The following is a 17,918-nucleotide window of genomic DNA, read 5'->3' as shown; positions in this document are numbered from 1 at the left end:
TTATAGATCATTGCATTGGTCTTTACAGCTCTTTGCCTTTACCACTTGTTTTTTCTTTCAGTCTTTGCAGAACAAGAGCTATAACCACTTTGCTGCCATTTATTTCTTGTTGGTGGAGCGCCTGAAATCACATAGGAGCAGTTTCCCAGTGGAGCAGAGACTTGACGGCCGCCAGCGTCGGCCTAGCACCATTGCTGAGCAAACAGTTGCCAAGGTAATGCCCCCTTAGCTGAGCGTCTTATCTGTGCATGTGCCTGTTCACATGTTCGACAGATTTTTCATCTTATACACAGGGTTAGGATTTCACCCTCTACACTCTGTTTTTCTGTAGAGTTTCTGCCTGCCATTCACTAGATTCTCAAATGTTTTAGCACTTTCTCATTTTTAAGGGTTAACTTTATTTCAAGCAGTTTTTTAAAAGAGGTGTTTCTCTTTTTCGTCATTCACAATGTTGAGAATTACTGTCACTGGCTTTCACATTCAATTCCATATAACAAATTTTGATTACAGATTTACTATGTGCGAGCTTCTATTCTTAGGCACTGTTGGGGGTAGGATATATAAACTACAGTCATTGCCCTCAGAGACATCACACTATAGAAGTGAAATAAGACAAGATCGTAAACAACCATCATTCAAAATAGGGAAAGATGAGTGCTGTAGCAGAGCCAGGGACAGGGGAGAGAGGGGCACATCTGAACAGGGGAAACAGCGTGTAAGACACATCTTCACAGATGGAGAGGACTTGGTGAGTGGTGAGCTGAGGCATTATTGTGAAGAGTTTTGAATGCCAAGGTAAAGAGTTTACTTACAATTCAGTAAGCAACAAGGACCTACTGAAGGCCGCTAAGCTGAAAAGTGATATAATTCTATCCATGCTTTAGGCTAATTAATCTGGTAGCATTATGAAGGATGTGTCAGGTAGAGAAAAGAAGAAATTTGGAGAGAGCAGTTAGGAGAGTGTTACAGTAGAGACGAGAAATACCGAAGGCTTAAATATGGCACTGTTGGAAGCAGAAAAGAAGGGGCAAGTATAAGAACCATTTCAGAGGTAGACTCTGTATGAAGTTAGCAATGGTTCAGAGATGCAGCTCAGCGTGGTGGTTAGAAGCACCTGGAGCAAATCCCAAATTCTACCACTTCCTGCTATGTGACATTTTAAGTTTCTTAAGGTCTTTTTGTGCCTTGGTTTCCCAAGTGTGTAATGGGGATAATAATAGAATGCTGTGACAATTAAATTAGTTAATATCTGTGAAATAGCTAATGTTTGTGAAATACTATATGCCTGGCACATAGTAAGTGCTATGTAAATGCTTGTTATATAAAGTAATAAATAAATATTGGGGAGGAAGGGACAACATGACTTAGAGATGACTCTGTTCTTGAGCCAGAGCCTGAGAAAATAGGGGTACCATTAACTCAGTTGCTCATGAGGAAGATGTGGATCTTGATCCGAGGAGAGAGGCTGGGGCTAGAAATTTGGGAATCGTCCATGTAGAGGTTGAGATGAATGGTTGGTTAGTATGCTCCATTGACTTTCCTGTCCACTTCTGTGAGTAACTGCCTTTATTCAAAATAAAAATAAAGGCAGAAGAGTTTTGACTTTGTACTTCTTTGGCAGTTTTACAAAATTTACAGGATTATAATAAAATTTTGCATTGGCATCTACAGAGTATGTTTTAAAAAAGGAAATTAAATCTTCTTGATTTTAGTAGGTAAGTGGTGTATTTTGTTATACATACTTTTTATATAAAATAAGAGTATTGGCTGGGCGCGGTGGCTTACGCCTGTAATCCCAGCACTTTGGGAGGCCGAGGCAGGTGGATCACAAGGTCAGGAGATCAAGACCATCCTGGCCAACATGGTGAAACCCCGTCTCTACTAAAAATCTAAAAATTAGCCAGGCGTGACAGCGCACTCTTGTAGTCCCAGCTACTCAGGAGGCTGAGGCAGGAGAATCATTAGAACCTGGGAGGCGGAGGTTGCAGTGAGCCGAGATCCCATCACTGCACTCCAGCCTGGGTGACAGAGTGAGACTCTGTCTCAAAAAAAAAAAAAAAAAAAAAAAAAAATGTGAGTATTGATAACAGATGTAAGTAAAATAATGTATTAATATAGTTCCAGATACTTGAGTTAGAGCATCTTTGAGCACTTGGAAATCTTCAAAGTTGAATGGTGTTGCTTTCAAGACAGAAAGAAGGAGATAAAATGAAAAACACTTAAGATGTAGTGGAACCCCTTCCTTCTTGCAAATGCCACTAGACAAAAGGATAGGAAGCTGGAAAGCCCCCAGGACCAGCAGGCTTTCCCTGCCAAGTCTCTTTATTCTTCTTAAACATTACGCAAGTGAGGGAGTGGTGAGGGGTTATATAAACAGTTGTTCCTGAGCACGTGCATATGTTATTGTACACGATATCCTTTCATGTCTAGACTATGAGCAAATTCCCCGGCATATCTCAAATTATATTTAATTTGGCTTAGGGTTCAGATGCATAACATGGCTTCTTATGTTCAATGATTTTTTAATTACCAAGTACTCGGTGTCCTTTATGCATTGACCCAAGTCTCAATGGAACCTACTTAGTGTAACTAAAATGCTTCTACTTCAAATGGAGTCTTCAGTGCTTATTCACATGCTTGCCTGAGAGCCTTCTGGATGCTGAGCAACAGGCCCCTCCTCTCAGAGATTTCACATTTTGAGTTTTAGTGTTGAACTTGTTAAAAAATAGATTTCTGTTTTTATGGATATAAATGTGCCTAAAGTTTTAGTAAAGCCTTCTCACTTTAATTCCTTGATGTTCTAATTTTTTTTAAAGAAGTGGCAAATCACTTGTTTCTTGATATAGCAGCAGGAAATTGAGGAAACAACATGATCCAGTCAATACAAAGATAACGTGAGCCATGAAATCATGCAGACCTCAGGTTCCACACCAAGCTGAGTGACTTCAAGCGAGTCAGTGTCTCTGAGCTCCTGTGCCCTTAAATACAGAATGGGAACAGCAATACATACTTCATTAGATTGCTACCAAGATACAACTGGTTAACCTGTACCAGAAGTTTAGTTCAACCAATAGAGCACTTACATGCCAGGCACAGTCCTAGCCACTGTGGCTTCAGAAGTACCCTGGAAACAGTCACTCCCCTTAAGAAGTTCATAGCCTAGTTACAAAATACCCATTATGGCCTTGCACGGTTGCTCACGCCCGTAATCCCAGCGCTTTGGGAGGCTAAGGCGGGCAGTTCGCTTGAGCCCAGGCGTTTGAGACCAGCCAGGGCAACATGGTGAAATGCCATCTCTACTAAAAATACAAAAATTAGCCAGTTATGGTGGTGCATGCCTATAATCCCAGCTATGCGGGAGGCTGAGGCAGGAAAATCACTTGAACCCAGGAGACAGAGGTTGCAGTGAGCCGAGATCATACCACTGCATTCCAGTCTGGGCGACACAGTGAGCCTCTGTCCCAAAAGGTAAAACATAAAAAAATAAAGTACCCATTATTATTATTTAGACAACAGTGGGATTCCCATCTTAGATTTGGAGTGCTTATGTTTGCTGTATAACATGCAGGAAGTATTAGATCTAATTGAGTTCAGACTATTTAGAAAAAATATGTCATGTCTTTTTCTCATACATTCTAACCACTAGTTTTGGTGGGGTTTTAGGGGAGGTTTTGTTTTTGAGATGGGGTCTTGCTGTGTCACCAAGGCCAGAGCACAGTGGCAATCACAGCTCACTTTAGCCTCAACCTCCTGGGCTCAGGCGATATCTCCCACCTCAGCTTCCCAAGCAGCTGGAACCACAAGTGCATGCCACCACGCCCAGCTAATTATTTTTTTAATCTTTTGTAGAGATAGGGTCTTGCTATGTTGCCTAGGCTGGTCTCAAATTCCTGGGCTCAAGTAATCCTCCTACCGTGGCCTCCCAAAGTGTTGGGATTGCAGGACCTGATGAAGGTCACACAATTAGTGAGCCACCACACCTGGCCTAACCACTCGTTTTTAACAGTCCTTCCACTGCAAGTTTCCATCAGCTGTAAACAAACAAGAGTAAAACAATCACCTGCAATTCTTTAATTACTGTTTAGAGGTTGCCCTTCACAACAGGTTGTGCCTGTTTGCTAGGGCTGCCATAACAAAATACCACAGACCTAGTGGCTTAAACAACGGAAATTATTTTCTCACAGTTCGGGAGGCTGGAAATCAGGATGAGGGTGCCATGAAGGTTGCTATCTGGTGAGGCCTGTCTTCTTGGCTTGTAGCTGGGCTGTCTTTTCACTGACTTTTTTTCTCTGCGCAAGTGTGGAGAGAAAGATCTCTGGTGTCTCTCCCTCCTCTTATAAGGACACCTGCTGTGTGGGATCAGGGCCCCACCCTTTGGACCTCATTTAACCTTAATTACCTTCTTCAAGGCCCTGTCTCCAGATATAGCCACATTAGTGGTGAGGGGTTCAACTTGTGAATTTTGGCAGGACACAATTCAGGTCATAACAAATATTTGCCTATTGGAATAGTAACGAGTTTCCCATAGGGAAGAACATTATTTGCATTTTAATGGTTCTGGAAAGCACAACGTCCAAAGAAGAGATTAAAAGCAATAAACATGTGGTCTAAAGAGTGATCACAATTAGTTGGGCATAATCATTGAGTATTGACACTCTTAAAGAATATCTTGATAATATCTGCTTCTTGGGTTATTAATTGACCATCTATTTATTTAATATTTGCTAATCAACTGTGCAATGCTGCGCATGCTGTTTGTATATTTATACCCTCTGTTGTTCCAAAAAGACTCCTTTAGTCCCCTCAGTGATCGTAAGACTCCTAAAACCCACCATATTTCCTAGGAAGTGATTGTCACAACAAAAAGCGTTATTCCTTGATCCTATCCGTTATTCCTCTAACCGAGTTCACAGTCAGTTGTAGTAGTCCAGGTCGGATGTGAATGCTGTCAAGGACAATGTGCTACGCTTGGTCTGGCACAGCACCGTCTGGCCATTTAAAGCGTCCAAGCTAGTGAGAGTCAGGGACGGAGCAGCGGGTCATAGTTAGCGCATGGGCATCTCATTTCCATATGGCACCCTCGGTCATGCTTTGCCTTAATAATTTAGACTACCTTCATAGAGAAGGAGCAGTCTAATAAAGCTGGGAAGTAGAAATCAATTCTTCAGTTTTATCCTTTGATTGAAAAGCTAATGATGGGGGTAAGAAGAATGTAGCAAATATACTTTAGTGGGGAGTGTAAATTTTACCTAGTGACTAGATAAAAATTTTACATAGTAGCTAGATAATTTAAATGCCTGATATTTGAAAGGAAAAAGTTGTTTAACCTCAGAAGTGGCACAGAATATAAGCTTGAGGAGTGATAATACAAGGAAAGCTATCTCTTTATCACACTCTGAATGGTGTGCAGTTGTGTATTTGTTTGTTTGTTTTGGGGCATCCAGAACATTCTAACACTTTGCTAATGCTACTTTATTCTTTATCTTATACAGTATAGCCAATGATATTAATATTGGAATATACCAAATATAAAGTATTGAAAGTATATTCAGAGTATATTCAAATATAAAGTATATTTCTAACATACGCCCCCATCCTTGAAAATCATCAATCCGAGATTCTAACTGGGAACTGTTAGTATTTGAGAACGAGACTGCATTCATTTTACAGTCTAATTCTTACATTCTTGTGATCATTCGGAGGCTTTAGGAAGAAGGGGAAAGGACGAATTAATGTTACTGAGTTAAGGACATTGCATGTTACCTTTTACAGTCCTGACTTCACTGAGAAGTTGGCATTGTGCTCTCACAGTTGAAGATAAGTTTCAGAGAAGTTAGGAAATCTGATTAAGGTCACACAATTTGTAGGTGATGGAGCCAGAAATCAAACTCAGGTCTCGGGAGAGGAGAAGCTAGAATCTCATACCATTTGTCTCTTTGATTTGTCTCAATTTAAAATTCACCACCCTATAGCCCTTGAAATAACTATAGCCGGAAAAATACAGGCCATCCTTCCGCCTTTCATGGTCTAGTATGATGATTGTTTTCTCAGATGTGGTGCAGTGCCTGTTATATTTAAAACACATCTAATAAATTCTGGTAGTTTTGAAGGGATGGTGATGAAAGGATCATTCAGCAGCTTCATCTTTAAAATCAATCTTTGCCAGTTGTCATAAGGAAAGATTCTTTTTTAAATGATTTTTTTTTCATTTTTTTTCTTTTTTTTTTTTTTTTTTTTTGAGACAGAGTCTCGCTCTGTTGCTCAGGCTGGAGTGCAGTGGCGCGATCTCGGCTCACTGCAAGCTCCGCCTCCCGGGTTCACGCCATTCTCCTGCCTCAGCCTCCTGAGTAGCTGGGACTACAGGCACCCACCACCATGCCCGGCTAATTTTTTTTTTTTTTTTGTATTTTTAGTAGAGACGGAGTTTCACCGTGTTAGCCAGGATGGTCTCAATCTCCTAACCTCATGATCTGCCTGCCTCAGCCTCCCAAAGTGCTGGGATTACAGGCATGAGCCACTGCGCCCGGCCTTAAATGATTTTTTAAAAGAAGCATTTGTAATGCTTGTTTCCCTAGAGTAGTTAACAAAAGAGACATGAGAACAGACTTCAAACCATCAGGAGCTTTCTATAGTGGGTTGACTTCAAAAACATAGCTTGCAGTAAACGCCTCTCCTTCCACTGGGCCAGCAGGCTGAGTCCAGGCTGTGCATCTCCTTGAAGGAAGGAAGATGTTCCTGTCACCCCACGTGACTGCTGCTTCTCTTTCTTCCTCTTCGCATACACCCTTACCAATAAATACATACCATCTCACCTACACCAAAAAGGTGGGTAGGGCAGACAGAGACATAGCACTGACTCCAGCGTCCCTTGTGTTGTAGTTACTTGTGGGTGTGTATATATCTGTCCCTGGTTTAATTTTGAGCTCCTAGGATTTTTCTATTCTTTATCTGTCTGGGTATTATATTTAAAGAAAGAGACAAATATGTTTGTTGAATTGAAACGAGGAACATTCTTGATTCCTCACAAAAGCTAGCTTTCTTGTCACCTGTGTGAAAGTCAAGCATCCCCTCATGAGGCAGAAATGAAATTCTGTACGACCTTTTTCAGAGGAACTCATTGCTGAGTCTGCTTCAGACCACTGCCTGCACCATATGCATATTTCACCAAGTCTTTCTGGAGTTTCCAATAAATAAATATTCAGTCTTTAATTGCCACAAGAAGAATTATTTTATTCTTAGAACTTCGTGTATTTATAGAGAAGGTATTCATGTTCCCAAACTGTCTGTTCTTGCCATATTTACAGGCACAGACTGTAGGGCTCCCAGTGACCATGCATTCACCGAACATGAGGCTGCTGCGATCTGCTCTCCTGCCCCAGGCATCCAACGTGGAGGCCTTTTCATTTCCAGCATCTGGCTGTCAGGCAGAAGCTGCATTCATGGAAGAAGAGTGTGTGGACACTCCAAAGGTACGGCTGTGTTTGAGAGTCTCGGAACTGGCAGTGTGGTGAGAGATTTCAGTTTGGTCCACAAGTGTTTTACTTTGGCTTTATTGAACGTTATCATTTCCTTAAGTCACTCAGGAGTGATGCTTTTGTGGAGAAAAACCTAAGAACAGTGTCCAGGCTCTACTCTTGTCAGTGTTTATCATTATGACCATTATGACCATTACATAATTTGTCAGACCTCGTGGACTTCTGAAAAGTCCTCCTCATCTTTCTCCCTCCTTCACTAATTCCTTCTCTCTTCAAGTTTCCAGATCTCTCACAAGTGTCTGGGAGTATTTTTTATTTGTTTTTTTTTTCCCTAACAAATTAATGCTGAAAACAAAAAAATTAACTTTCATGCCAAATTGGGCTTTATTTGATTGCTATTGCTGCTCTTCTGCATAGGGTACCTCAGGTACAGAACGATGGGCCATCTTTTGTGATCAGTTATACGTGTTGTTTTGTCCAGTTTGGAAATGTTTAAAAGTTAGTGTTCTGGGCCAGGCGTGGTGGCTCAAGCCTATAATCCCAGCACTTTGGGAGGCCGAGGCGGGCAGATTGCTGGAGCTCCGGAGTTCCAGACCACCTTGGGCAACATGGTGAAACTCCATCTCTACTAAAATACAAAAAATTAGCCAGACGTGGTGGCACACACCTGTAATCCAAGCTACTCAGGAGGCTGAGGCAAGATAATGGCTTGAACCCGGGAGGTGGAGGTTGCAGTAAGCCAAGACTGTGCCATTGCATGCCAGCCCAGGTGACAGTGCTAGACTGCACCTCAAAAAAAATAAAAAATAAAAAGATAAAATATGATCGGTCCCTTAAGGAAGTATAAATCAGAACGAGACTAGAAAGAGATAGGGAGTTGCTTTTAGCTGTTTGATCAGGAAGGTCCGGTTTAATGATCAGAACTGGGGGTTGAGAGGCAGGTAGACCCCAGACAGGTGGCTGGAAACCGGGGTGGGGGTGATGTCTACAGTAGAGGCAAGACTGGAAAAAGCAAGTACTAGGGAAGCCTAAGTGCATCTCCATAGAGAGGGGTTCAGATGGTCTGAGGAAAAGGGCACATGCAGGGAAGCTGTGTGAAATAAAGACGGAGGAGGTTAGCGTTGAATGGCAAGCCAAGAAATTTAGATATTTCCCCTAAGCAAGTACTTTCAATATGGGGATAGGTTTTGGTATCAGTTGAAACACCTGAAGGCACCGTTGTTCGGGGAGTAGGAAACCGCTGAAGATATTTGAGCGAGGAAGCTCTGGGATCCGTGTTGCACATCAGAAAGTTAGCCTGCATATCGCTGTGTGGCCCGGTGCAGGGGAGAAACGTGACCAGGAAGACACGTTAGAGCCCGTGTCCAGGAGGGAGGCGATGATAGTGACCATGAACCTGGAGGGGAGGAGACAGTAGAAATGAGACGGTGCAGATAAAGTTGATAGGATATTAAGGTCTAGGGAGAAGACCAAACCAATAACAAGATTTTGAGCCTAGATGGAGGGTGAGAGCCATTTTCAGAAATGGGGAACTAAAGGCAGGGCAGATTCAAGAAGGCCGACCATGAGTTCAGACAAGCGTAGCCCACAGCAGGCAGCTCAGTGCAAGGCTGCCACAAGCCGGTGTTGAGCTGAGTTGCTGACCAAAAGGATTTAGCGTCTGGGCCCCTGAGGACGAGCCCACTACCTGGGGGCCGTCTTTCTTCTCTGCCTGTGGTTGCTACTGTGGACCCACTCAGAAATTTAAACATCCATTAAGGCAGCCTCATTCATTTATTTTAAAGATGTAATTCCCTCAAAAGAATTAAAATGCAGTTGACTCAAGGCTTGTGTGTGAGGGCATCAGGCCTAAAACACAGCTCGGGCACTGACTGCTGTATTATGTAGGGCAAGCTATTTTTAAAGCTTGTGATTGTTACTGTAACCAGGAAACAGGCAGGAAATGAATGATTTTGCAGAAGATATAGACAGGAGCTAGATGGTATATTCGCATTTGTAGGAAGAGCAGTGCCACGCTGGAGCTGGCCACCCACACTGACAATGCCACGGTGGCACTCAGCCAGGCCATAGACATCCTCCGGGCTTCTTTGTGGACCATTTTATTTATGTCAGTGAAAATGCTTGTCCTTCTTCCCTCCCTAGGACCTCTTTCTTCGGGCCCATAAGTAAGTGCACACACACACAGAAAAACTATCGGAGACACGGTTCCCTTTTTTATTGAGACTGCCTCGTGTGAATTTACTGTAACACCCATTTGTTGTTTTCTGATTGATGGTTCATAGCTGCGTGTATTGATACTTGCATGTCTCCTCTCAACTGGGGACAGGTATTGTGCATCTCAAAGAGACTTCAGCTCTCCCTCCCTCCCAGAAATCTTCAGTGCTTAAAACTCTCAGTAAAATCCCTTAGGGAGTCTGAATGGAAACTTCGATTTGCAGCTTCAAAAAAATACTGCCTTTCTGAGATAGTCGCCCGGCTCTAGATAAGAATGGTTGGGGCCGGGCGCGGTGGCTCAAGCCTGTAATCCCAGCACTTTGGGAGGCCGAGACGGGCGGATCACGAGGTCAGGAGATCGAGACCATCCTGGCTAACCCGGTGAAACCCCGTCTCTACTAAAAAATACAAAAAACTAGCCGGGCGAGGTGGCGGGCGCCTGTAGTCCCAGCTACTCGGGAGGCTGAGGCAGGAGAATGGCGTAAACCCGGGAGGCGGAGCTTGCAGTGAGCTGAGATCCGGCCACTGCACTCAGCCCGGGAGACAGAGCGAGACTCCGTCTCAAAAAAAAAAAAAAAAAAAAAAAAAAAAAAAAAAAAAAAAAAAAAAAGAATGGTTGGATCAGGTGCTCCAAACAGGAACTGAGATCCACAGGTGACATGGGGGGGCCATATGGGAGGGCAGATGCATAAACCCTGTAGAATAAATCTCCTTTGAGTATCTCTTTTTAATAAGGAATTTTTTTATACATACATGTACACATACACTTGAGTCATTTTTAGCTTTTTTTTTTTTTGACACGGAATATCACTCTTGTCAACCAGGCTGGAGTGCAGTAGCGCGATCTCATCTTACTGCAACCTCCACCCCCCAGGTTCAGGCGATTCTCTTGCCTCCTGAGAATCCAGACTCCTGAGTAGCTGGGACTATAGGCGCCCACCACCATGCCCAGCTAAGTTTTGTACTTTTAGTAGACATGGGGTTTTGCCATGTTGGCCAAGCTGGTCTCGAACTCCTGACCTCAGGTGACCCGCCCACCTTGGCCTTCCAAAGTACTGGGATTACAGGCATGAGCCACCATGCCCAGCCCATTTTTAGCATTTTTACTTGAAATGTAATAAAAGGATTTTCCAAATTACCCCCTTCATGGCTGGATAGCGGAAGGAAACTGTGAGGGTAAACCCTGAAAATGCAGATATAGTGGAGGTGTTTCGTGTCTACTTACATTTTTAATAACTTTTTTTATTACAAAAGTAGTACATACAAGTTCTGAAAAGGATATACACCTGGCCAGGTGCAGTGGCTCACGCCTGTAATCCCAGCACTTTGGGAGGCTGGGTGGATCACCTGAGGTCAAGAGTTTAAGAAAAGCCTGGCCAACATGGCAAAACCCCAGCTCTACTAAAAATACAAAAATTAACCAGGCATGGTGGTGCATACCTGTAATCCCAGCTACTCAGGAGGCTGAGGCAGGAGAATCGCTTGAACCCGCGAGTTGGAGGTTGCAGTGAGCCGAGATTGCACCACTGCGCTCCAGCCTCGGCGACAGAGTGAGACTGTCTCACCAGAAAAAGAGAAAAGAAAAAGAAAAATCAAATCAATGAAAAATCAAGCCATTGTTTTCTAGCTGTCCCAGGATAAAATTGAACTCAGTAAATATTTCGTAATAAAAGACATAATTCCTCTTGTAGTCTCGATGAGAAAATAAATGTATAAACTGACAATTTAAGTAAAACCATAAATTCAGGGGTACTGCCAGGTATTTTGTGTGACTCAGTAAAAATATTAAGGATAAAAAAAGAACCTGCACGAAAAGAAACACTAAACAGACAACCCACAGAATGAGAGAACATTTTTGCAATCTATCCATCTGACAAAGGTCTAATATCCAGTCTATAAGGAACTTAAACAAATTTACAAGAAAAAAAACCATTAAAAAGTGGGCAAAGGACAAGAACAGACACTTCTGAAAAGAAGACACTCATGCAGCCAACAAACATATGAAAAAAAGCTCAACATCACTGATCATTAGAGAAATGCAAATCAAACCCAAAATGAGATACTATCTCATGCCAGGCAGAATGGCAATTATTAAAAAGTTAGGAACAACAGATACTGGCCTGGTTGCGGAGAGAAAGGAACACTTTTACACTGTTGGTGGGGGTGTAAATTAGTTCAGCCATTGTGGAAGACAATGTGGCGATTCCTCAAGGATCTAGAAGCAGAAATACCATTTGACCCAGCAATCCCATTACTGGGTATATACCTAAAGGAATATAAATCATTCTATTATAAAGATACATGCACAAGTCTGTTTGTTGCAGCACTATTCACAACAGCAAAGACATGGAATCAACCCAAATGCCCATCAGTGATAGACTGGATAAAGAAAATGTGGTACATGTACACCAATACTATGCAACCATAGAAAGGAATGAGAACATGTCCTTTGCAGGGACATGAATGGAGCTGGAAGCCATTATCCTCAGCTGAACAGAAAACCAAACACCACATGTTCTCACTTATAAGTAGGAGTAGAATGGACACATGAGGGGAACAACACACACTGGGGCCTATTGGGGGGGTGGGGAGAGGGAGAGCATCAGGAAGAATAGCTGATGCATGAGGGGCTTAATACCTAGGTGATGGGTTGATAGGTGCAGCAAACCACCATGGCACACGTTTACCATATAACAAACCGGCACATCCTGCACATGGACCCTGGAACTTAAAAACTGAAGAAGGAAAAAAAAAAGAGCCTACTTGTATGGCTTATCCTATAAGAAATGTCTTTTGACGGAGGCCGTAAGTATAAGGATGCTCAATAGATAATTACTTAATGATCTTCTTTTCTCTGTTGCCTTATTCATTTCTAAACCATTCTTGGCTAGTTTTAGAAAATTGTGTTAGTAGAGAGTTAAGGAGCTTAGAGGTATGAATATAAGTTCTCAAACAGCCATTCTTTCTTGCAAGGAAACTATTAAGTTTAGTCAGAAAGGAAAGTTTATCTGGGGAAGGACCAAGGAGAGAGTAAGAGTTGCTGGCCAGGTTTCAGAGTTTTGCTTTCTGTTGCCATGGGGAAGGCTGGCCAATGTGGAAAGGAAGCATTTGCCACTCTTCCTCTTAAATGACCACTCATCACTTTAAAACCCTGTAATGCATTAGCCACCTTACGCGAGTGAGGGCTATAGCCCAGAATGGATTTTATGGAATAACCTTCCCCTCCCTGCAGCAAACAAAGATCTGAGTCACCCGAGTCTCCCTCTCCAAATAAAGGGCCTCACCGCGCCTTCAGATTGGCTGCTGTAAGAGGAAAGTTTCCTGTGTGTCTGGCAAAGGGAAACCCCACGCCACCTCTCACATACATGAGCTTCTCCTGCTTCCAAAGGAAACAGCAGCTCTACCCAGTGTTTTCCAGGTGAAAGTACTGCTCAGAACGAAGCATCTTATTACTGGCTGTTCCTGAGCAGCTAGTCATAGGAGAAAATAGATTGATTTCCACGGGGGAATAGTTAAGGTAATGAGGTAAATAATTACCTCCTCACAGGGGCCTTTCCAGCCAGAACTTGCAACCACAAACCCCCCCCCAGTCCCACCCTGCCGCCGGTATGCTGTTCTGCCTGCCATTAGGCGGTTTGCGTGGCAACTGCATGGGAAGGACCAGTGCTTGCAGGGAGCCGTGCCGCGCTCACCCCTGTGGGATAGGAACCATCGATAACGTATATGTTGCTGGAGGAGACAGAATTCAGTGCCCTGGGGCTTATTAGCCTCTGCTAGAATTTTGGACCAGTGAGCCATTTGTTGTTCTACAATGGAAGGCTTTGGCTGTCTGCCATTTGAATTTTTTTTCAATCCGTTTTGTGGTATCAGTCTGTCTATATAGAATTCTTACTTTCCATTCCTCAGGCACATAGAACCAATTAAAGACTAGATCAAATGAGCAGGTACTTAAATTATGAACATAAAAGTCTTCCTAAAACCTTCCAGTATGTTTATGGTTGAAAAGGTGACGACCCACCCCCCTTTTTTTTTTAGCAGTGAGCCATGTAGTTTAAAAAAAAAAAAAAAAAAACTCATCTTCTCCCTCTTCATTTCCCTTATTTAAAAAAAAAAAATAACCGGTAGGCTTCAAACTAATATACCCCTGTTCTTCTGGAAACCACTAAAAAAGTTGTTTATTGTAATAATGATGACTCAGAGAAACCTGGGCAGCAGTGCCAGTTCAGGTCATCACGGGCTTCTGTCTCTCTCTTGAGTCCTGCAGTTGACTTGCCTTCACTTCTAATCTATGTGTTGTCCTTCATAATAAATATGTGCATGTTTAAATATTTTACTTAATTTCTAGTTTGCCACAAGTCTTGACATGTTCTCCTTTGTGGATTTTTCTGTCTCAGCAGTGCAGAAACTGAGTTTCCTCTCTCCCTTGGCGTTTAGGTCAATGGCTGTCTGCTTGACCCTGTGCCTCCTGTCCTGGTGCGGAAGGGATGCCAGTCACTGCCCAGCAACATGATGGAGACCTCCATTGACGAAGGGCTGGAGACAGAAGGAGAGGCTGAGGAAGACCCCGCTCATGCCTTTGAGGCATTTCAGTCCACACGCAGCGGGCAGAGACGGCACACTCTGTCAGAAGTGACCAATCAACTGGTCGTGATGCCTGGAGCAGGTACGGTAGAGGAGCGACACTAGCTTAAGTCTTCATGGCATCATCTTATACTCCAATCGCCAACAAGTGGTCATGATGCCAGCCAACTCCTAAAATTGAATCGATAGCTTATTCCTTTATGGAGCAGATTCAGCAGGTGTCGCAGATGCAGCCTGGCAGCAGCTATCAAAGGTGAATTGAAATGTCTCTGAGTTGGCTCCCGTAGTCCCCAGGATTCATCTGGGTGCCACATGATTCATCAGGGACTCTGGCTCTTTTTTTTTTTTTTTTTTTTTTTTTTTTTTTTTTTTTTTTTTTTTTTGAGTCGGAGTCTCGCTCTGTCGCCCGGACTGGAGTGCAGTGCAGTGGCCAGATCTCAGCTCACTGCAAGCTCCGCCTCCCGGGTTTACGCCATTCTCCTGCCTCAGCCTCCCGAGTAGCTGGGACTACAGGCGCCCGCCACCTCACCCGGCTAGTTTTTGTATTTTTAGTAGAGACGGGGTTTCACCGTGTTAGCCAGGATGGTCTCGATCTCCTGACCTCGTGATCCGCCCGTCTCGGCCTCCCAAAGTGCTGGGATTACAGGCTTGAGCCACCGCGCCCGGCCGGGACTCTGGCTCTTTTGGACTGGCTATGATCTTACAGATGCCACTTCTGGAGCGTGTTCTCCACTAAACTTGAAGATGACTAAATTGGCCAGTAAAAAGTAAACATCTGAAAAGATGTTTTGATTGGAGATTAAGGACATGGTAGCTGTCAAGACTCAAGCTGGTTATGCTTTGTACCCTATGTTCCAAGAAGATGCTATTGCTGTTGGTTTTATCTGTTCTGTTTTCTCTTAAAGGGAAAATTTTCTCCATGAATGACAGCCCCTCCCTTGACAGTGTGGACTCTGAGTATGATATGGGGTCTGTTCAGAGGGACCTGAACTTTCTGGAGGACAACCCTTCCCTTAAGGACATCATGTTAGCCAATCAGCCCTCACCCCGCATGACATCTCCCTTCATAAGCCTGAGACCTACCAACCCGGCCATGCAGGCTCTGAGCTCCCAGAAACGAGAGGTCCATAACAGGTCTCCAGTGAGCTTCAGAGAGGGCCGCAGAGCATCGGATACCTCCCTCACCCAGGGTGAGCACTTCCTCCTCTGCCTTTTGAAACTCGCGTCATAGGAGGGCGGTTTCTTGCCATGTTAGTGTGATCACCTGTGGTCACCAAAAGGCCTCGTATTTTAGTTAAACTGTTTGGTCTTGGTGCTTTCTTTCAGGAATTGTAGCATTTAGACAACATCTTCAGAATCTGGCTAGAACCAAAGGAATTCTAGAGTTGAACAAAGTGCAGTTGCTGTATGAACAAATAGGACCAGAAGCGGACCCTAACCTGGCGCCGGCGGCTCCTCAGCTCCAGGACCTTACTAGCAGCTGCCCTCAGGTGGGTACCTTGGGCCCTTCCCTCAATGGCTGTGTGAGGATGAGGTGTGAGTTGGTCCTGAAGATGGTCATTTTCACTTAGAGGATTTCCTCCAGTCCTGGAGCAAACAGGTTCTTTGGGAAAACCCACAGCTTCTTTGCCTTGTTGCTGCCACCTGCCACTGACGGGTTCAACCCATCCACACTGCTTCCAAGTGATCAATACCAGATAGAGGCCTGGAGACTCTTAAGCTGTTTTTGGCTCACAAGGCAGAGAATAGATGAGTGACCTCTTACAGTCACCCTTGAACTCCTCTTCCTCCGCGCCACACATGCACAAATGAAGAATAATGAACTGCACCCAAATGAGAAGCTTCTCACCACTACTTTTGATGTGGTATCACTTTAGTAAATATTACAAGTAGATTATTCATACTAAAAATACAATAAATAATGCTACTTATCCGATTTTTTTTTTTTTTTTGAGCCTATTTTCAGTGCACCCAAGAGGATTATAGTTCAAGGGCCATGTGAAGGCCATGGCCTCCTGGCAACACCAAGAGCCTTTGCTCTAGTACTGACTAGGTAGTTGTTAAGTAGAGATAATACATGCATAAATGTTCTGCAGAGTAAGGAGCCCTCAGCCTACTGGCTCCGTAAAAGCTTTGAGTATTAGTAAGTCTTAATGGAGTTGGAATTCCTTTTGGACATTTGCAAAGGTGCTTCAGCTAAGAACTGAGTTGTTTTTCCCCATGGGGAATTGGTGAAAATTGTTTCCACCCCCTTGCTCCTCAGGAGGAAGTTTCTCCACAGCAGGAAAGCGTCTCCACTCTCCCTGCCAGCGTGCATCCCCAGCTGTCTCCACGGCAGAGCCTGGAGACCCAGTACCTACAGCACAGACTCCAGGTGGGTCCTTCTCCTTGCGAGTCCACCTCACTCTGCTCATCCAGAATGTGTCCTTCTGCGAAGCAGAAGCGTGTTTTGCCTGGCATTTATTTAGGGTAGCTGCTTGATTCCTTATAGGCAAGTAGCTTTGACTCTGTACTTGCAGTTTCTAGAAAGGTGTTCAGTTTCAGCTTTATGCTCTGTGTTGGTGGTGGGAAAGGCTTTGTCCTCAGGCCCCACAAAAGGATATGTCACTGAGGGGTAGGAACGGGAGACCTGGCTTCTTTGTTTCTAACTATACTCCTCTTAATGAGTAATAAATAAAATGAAAATCTTAAGTCTGCAGAATGTCTACATGGACTTTCCCTGTTGGTGCATAAAAATCTTAAAAAGTGATAAAGCACCGATCCCATAAAGGATGACTCATTCATTCAGCGGTGGAGATCTAACTCCACCTTTCTCATTACTTCTTAATGTCCATGAGCTCACAGTCCTAGTGGACTTTGGGAAATGGAGTGGAAAACGGAAGTAGGTGAGGGCAGAGATGGGCCAGGCCTGCTGGCCCGATGCTCTTTCAGGGTCTGCGGGAGCAAATGTCAGTCCCCTCACCCCATGTGGATTCTGTAGGATACAGTGGGATTCATCCTGCAGGCAGAAGCACATCTGATGACTGCATCCTAGCACATTGTCATGTGTTGTTTTTCTGCTCTTCCAGAAGCCCAGCCTTCTGTCAAAGGCACAGAACACCTGTCAGCTTTATTGCAAAGAACCACCGCGGAGCCTTGAGCAGCAGCTGCAGGAACACAGGTGAGAAGGGGGCTTTGGCCAAAGAAGTTGCTTCCTTTCTGGAAGCCTTGAGAACACTGAATGTGTTATCCTTTCCCTCTCACGTTCGCCATTACTAGGAAAATAGGTTTTCTGCATGTGCCACAGGCCCTCTGAGCATGATTACTAAGAGGATATCTCAGTATCCATGGAGGATGGTTCTGTCAGGCACTGGCAGCCCTACGGCGCACTTTGTTTTCCTTTTCTTCTAGCGTTTCCTCTTTTGGGTATGACTAGCTCCAAGCTTTCACAGTCAGTTGCCCAAAGCATGGAGGTGGGGTAGGCGGCACAGGAGCCTTCCGTCCTCCCTTACTAGCATGTGTGCCCACTGGCCTCACTAGTAGAAGCAGCTTGGTCAAGGTAGAGCTACCTTAATCAATCCATCAACTGCAGACACCTGCAGAGGCCAAGGTGTCTCTTCTTCTAGCCTCTTCATAAGGGAAATCATCCTCTCATTGTATAAAGAGGAA

General features: G+C 44.0%; 1 protein-coding gene across 3 annotated transcripts in view; it reads left to right on the top strand.

Annotated features, from left to right (window-relative positions):
* Nucleotides 1-17,918, top strand: part of SIK2 (salt inducible kinase 2) — a 137,995-nt gene that overhangs the window by 105,876 nt on the left and 14,201 nt on the right. For all 3 annotated transcript variants that reach the window (XM_010382332.2, XM_030917231.1, XM_010382331.2), the window contains exons 8-14: nucleotides 62-214; nucleotides 7,305-7,469; nucleotides 14,124-14,352; nucleotides 15,176-15,460; nucleotides 15,597-15,760; nucleotides 16,534-16,644; nucleotides 17,339-17,430. In XM_010382332.2, coding sequence (XP_010380634.1) covers nucleotides 62-214; nucleotides 7,305-7,469; nucleotides 14,124-14,352; nucleotides 15,176-15,460; nucleotides 15,597-15,760; nucleotides 16,534-16,644; nucleotides 17,339-17,430 — 1,199 coding nt within the window. The remainder of the gene's footprint in view (nucleotides 1-61; nucleotides 215-7,304; nucleotides 7,470-14,123; nucleotides 14,353-15,175; nucleotides 15,461-15,596; nucleotides 15,761-16,533; nucleotides 16,645-17,338; nucleotides 17,431-17,918) is intronic.

Source organism: Rhinopithecus roxellana, chromosome 15, assembly GCF_007565055.1.
Source record: "Rhinopithecus roxellana isolate Shanxi Qingling chromosome 15, ASM756505v1, whole genome shotgun sequence".
Lineage (NCBI taxonomy): Eukaryota > Metazoa > Chordata > Mammalia > Primates > Cercopithecidae > Rhinopithecus > Rhinopithecus roxellana.
This window is presented reverse-complemented; position numbering and strand designations above follow the sequence as displayed.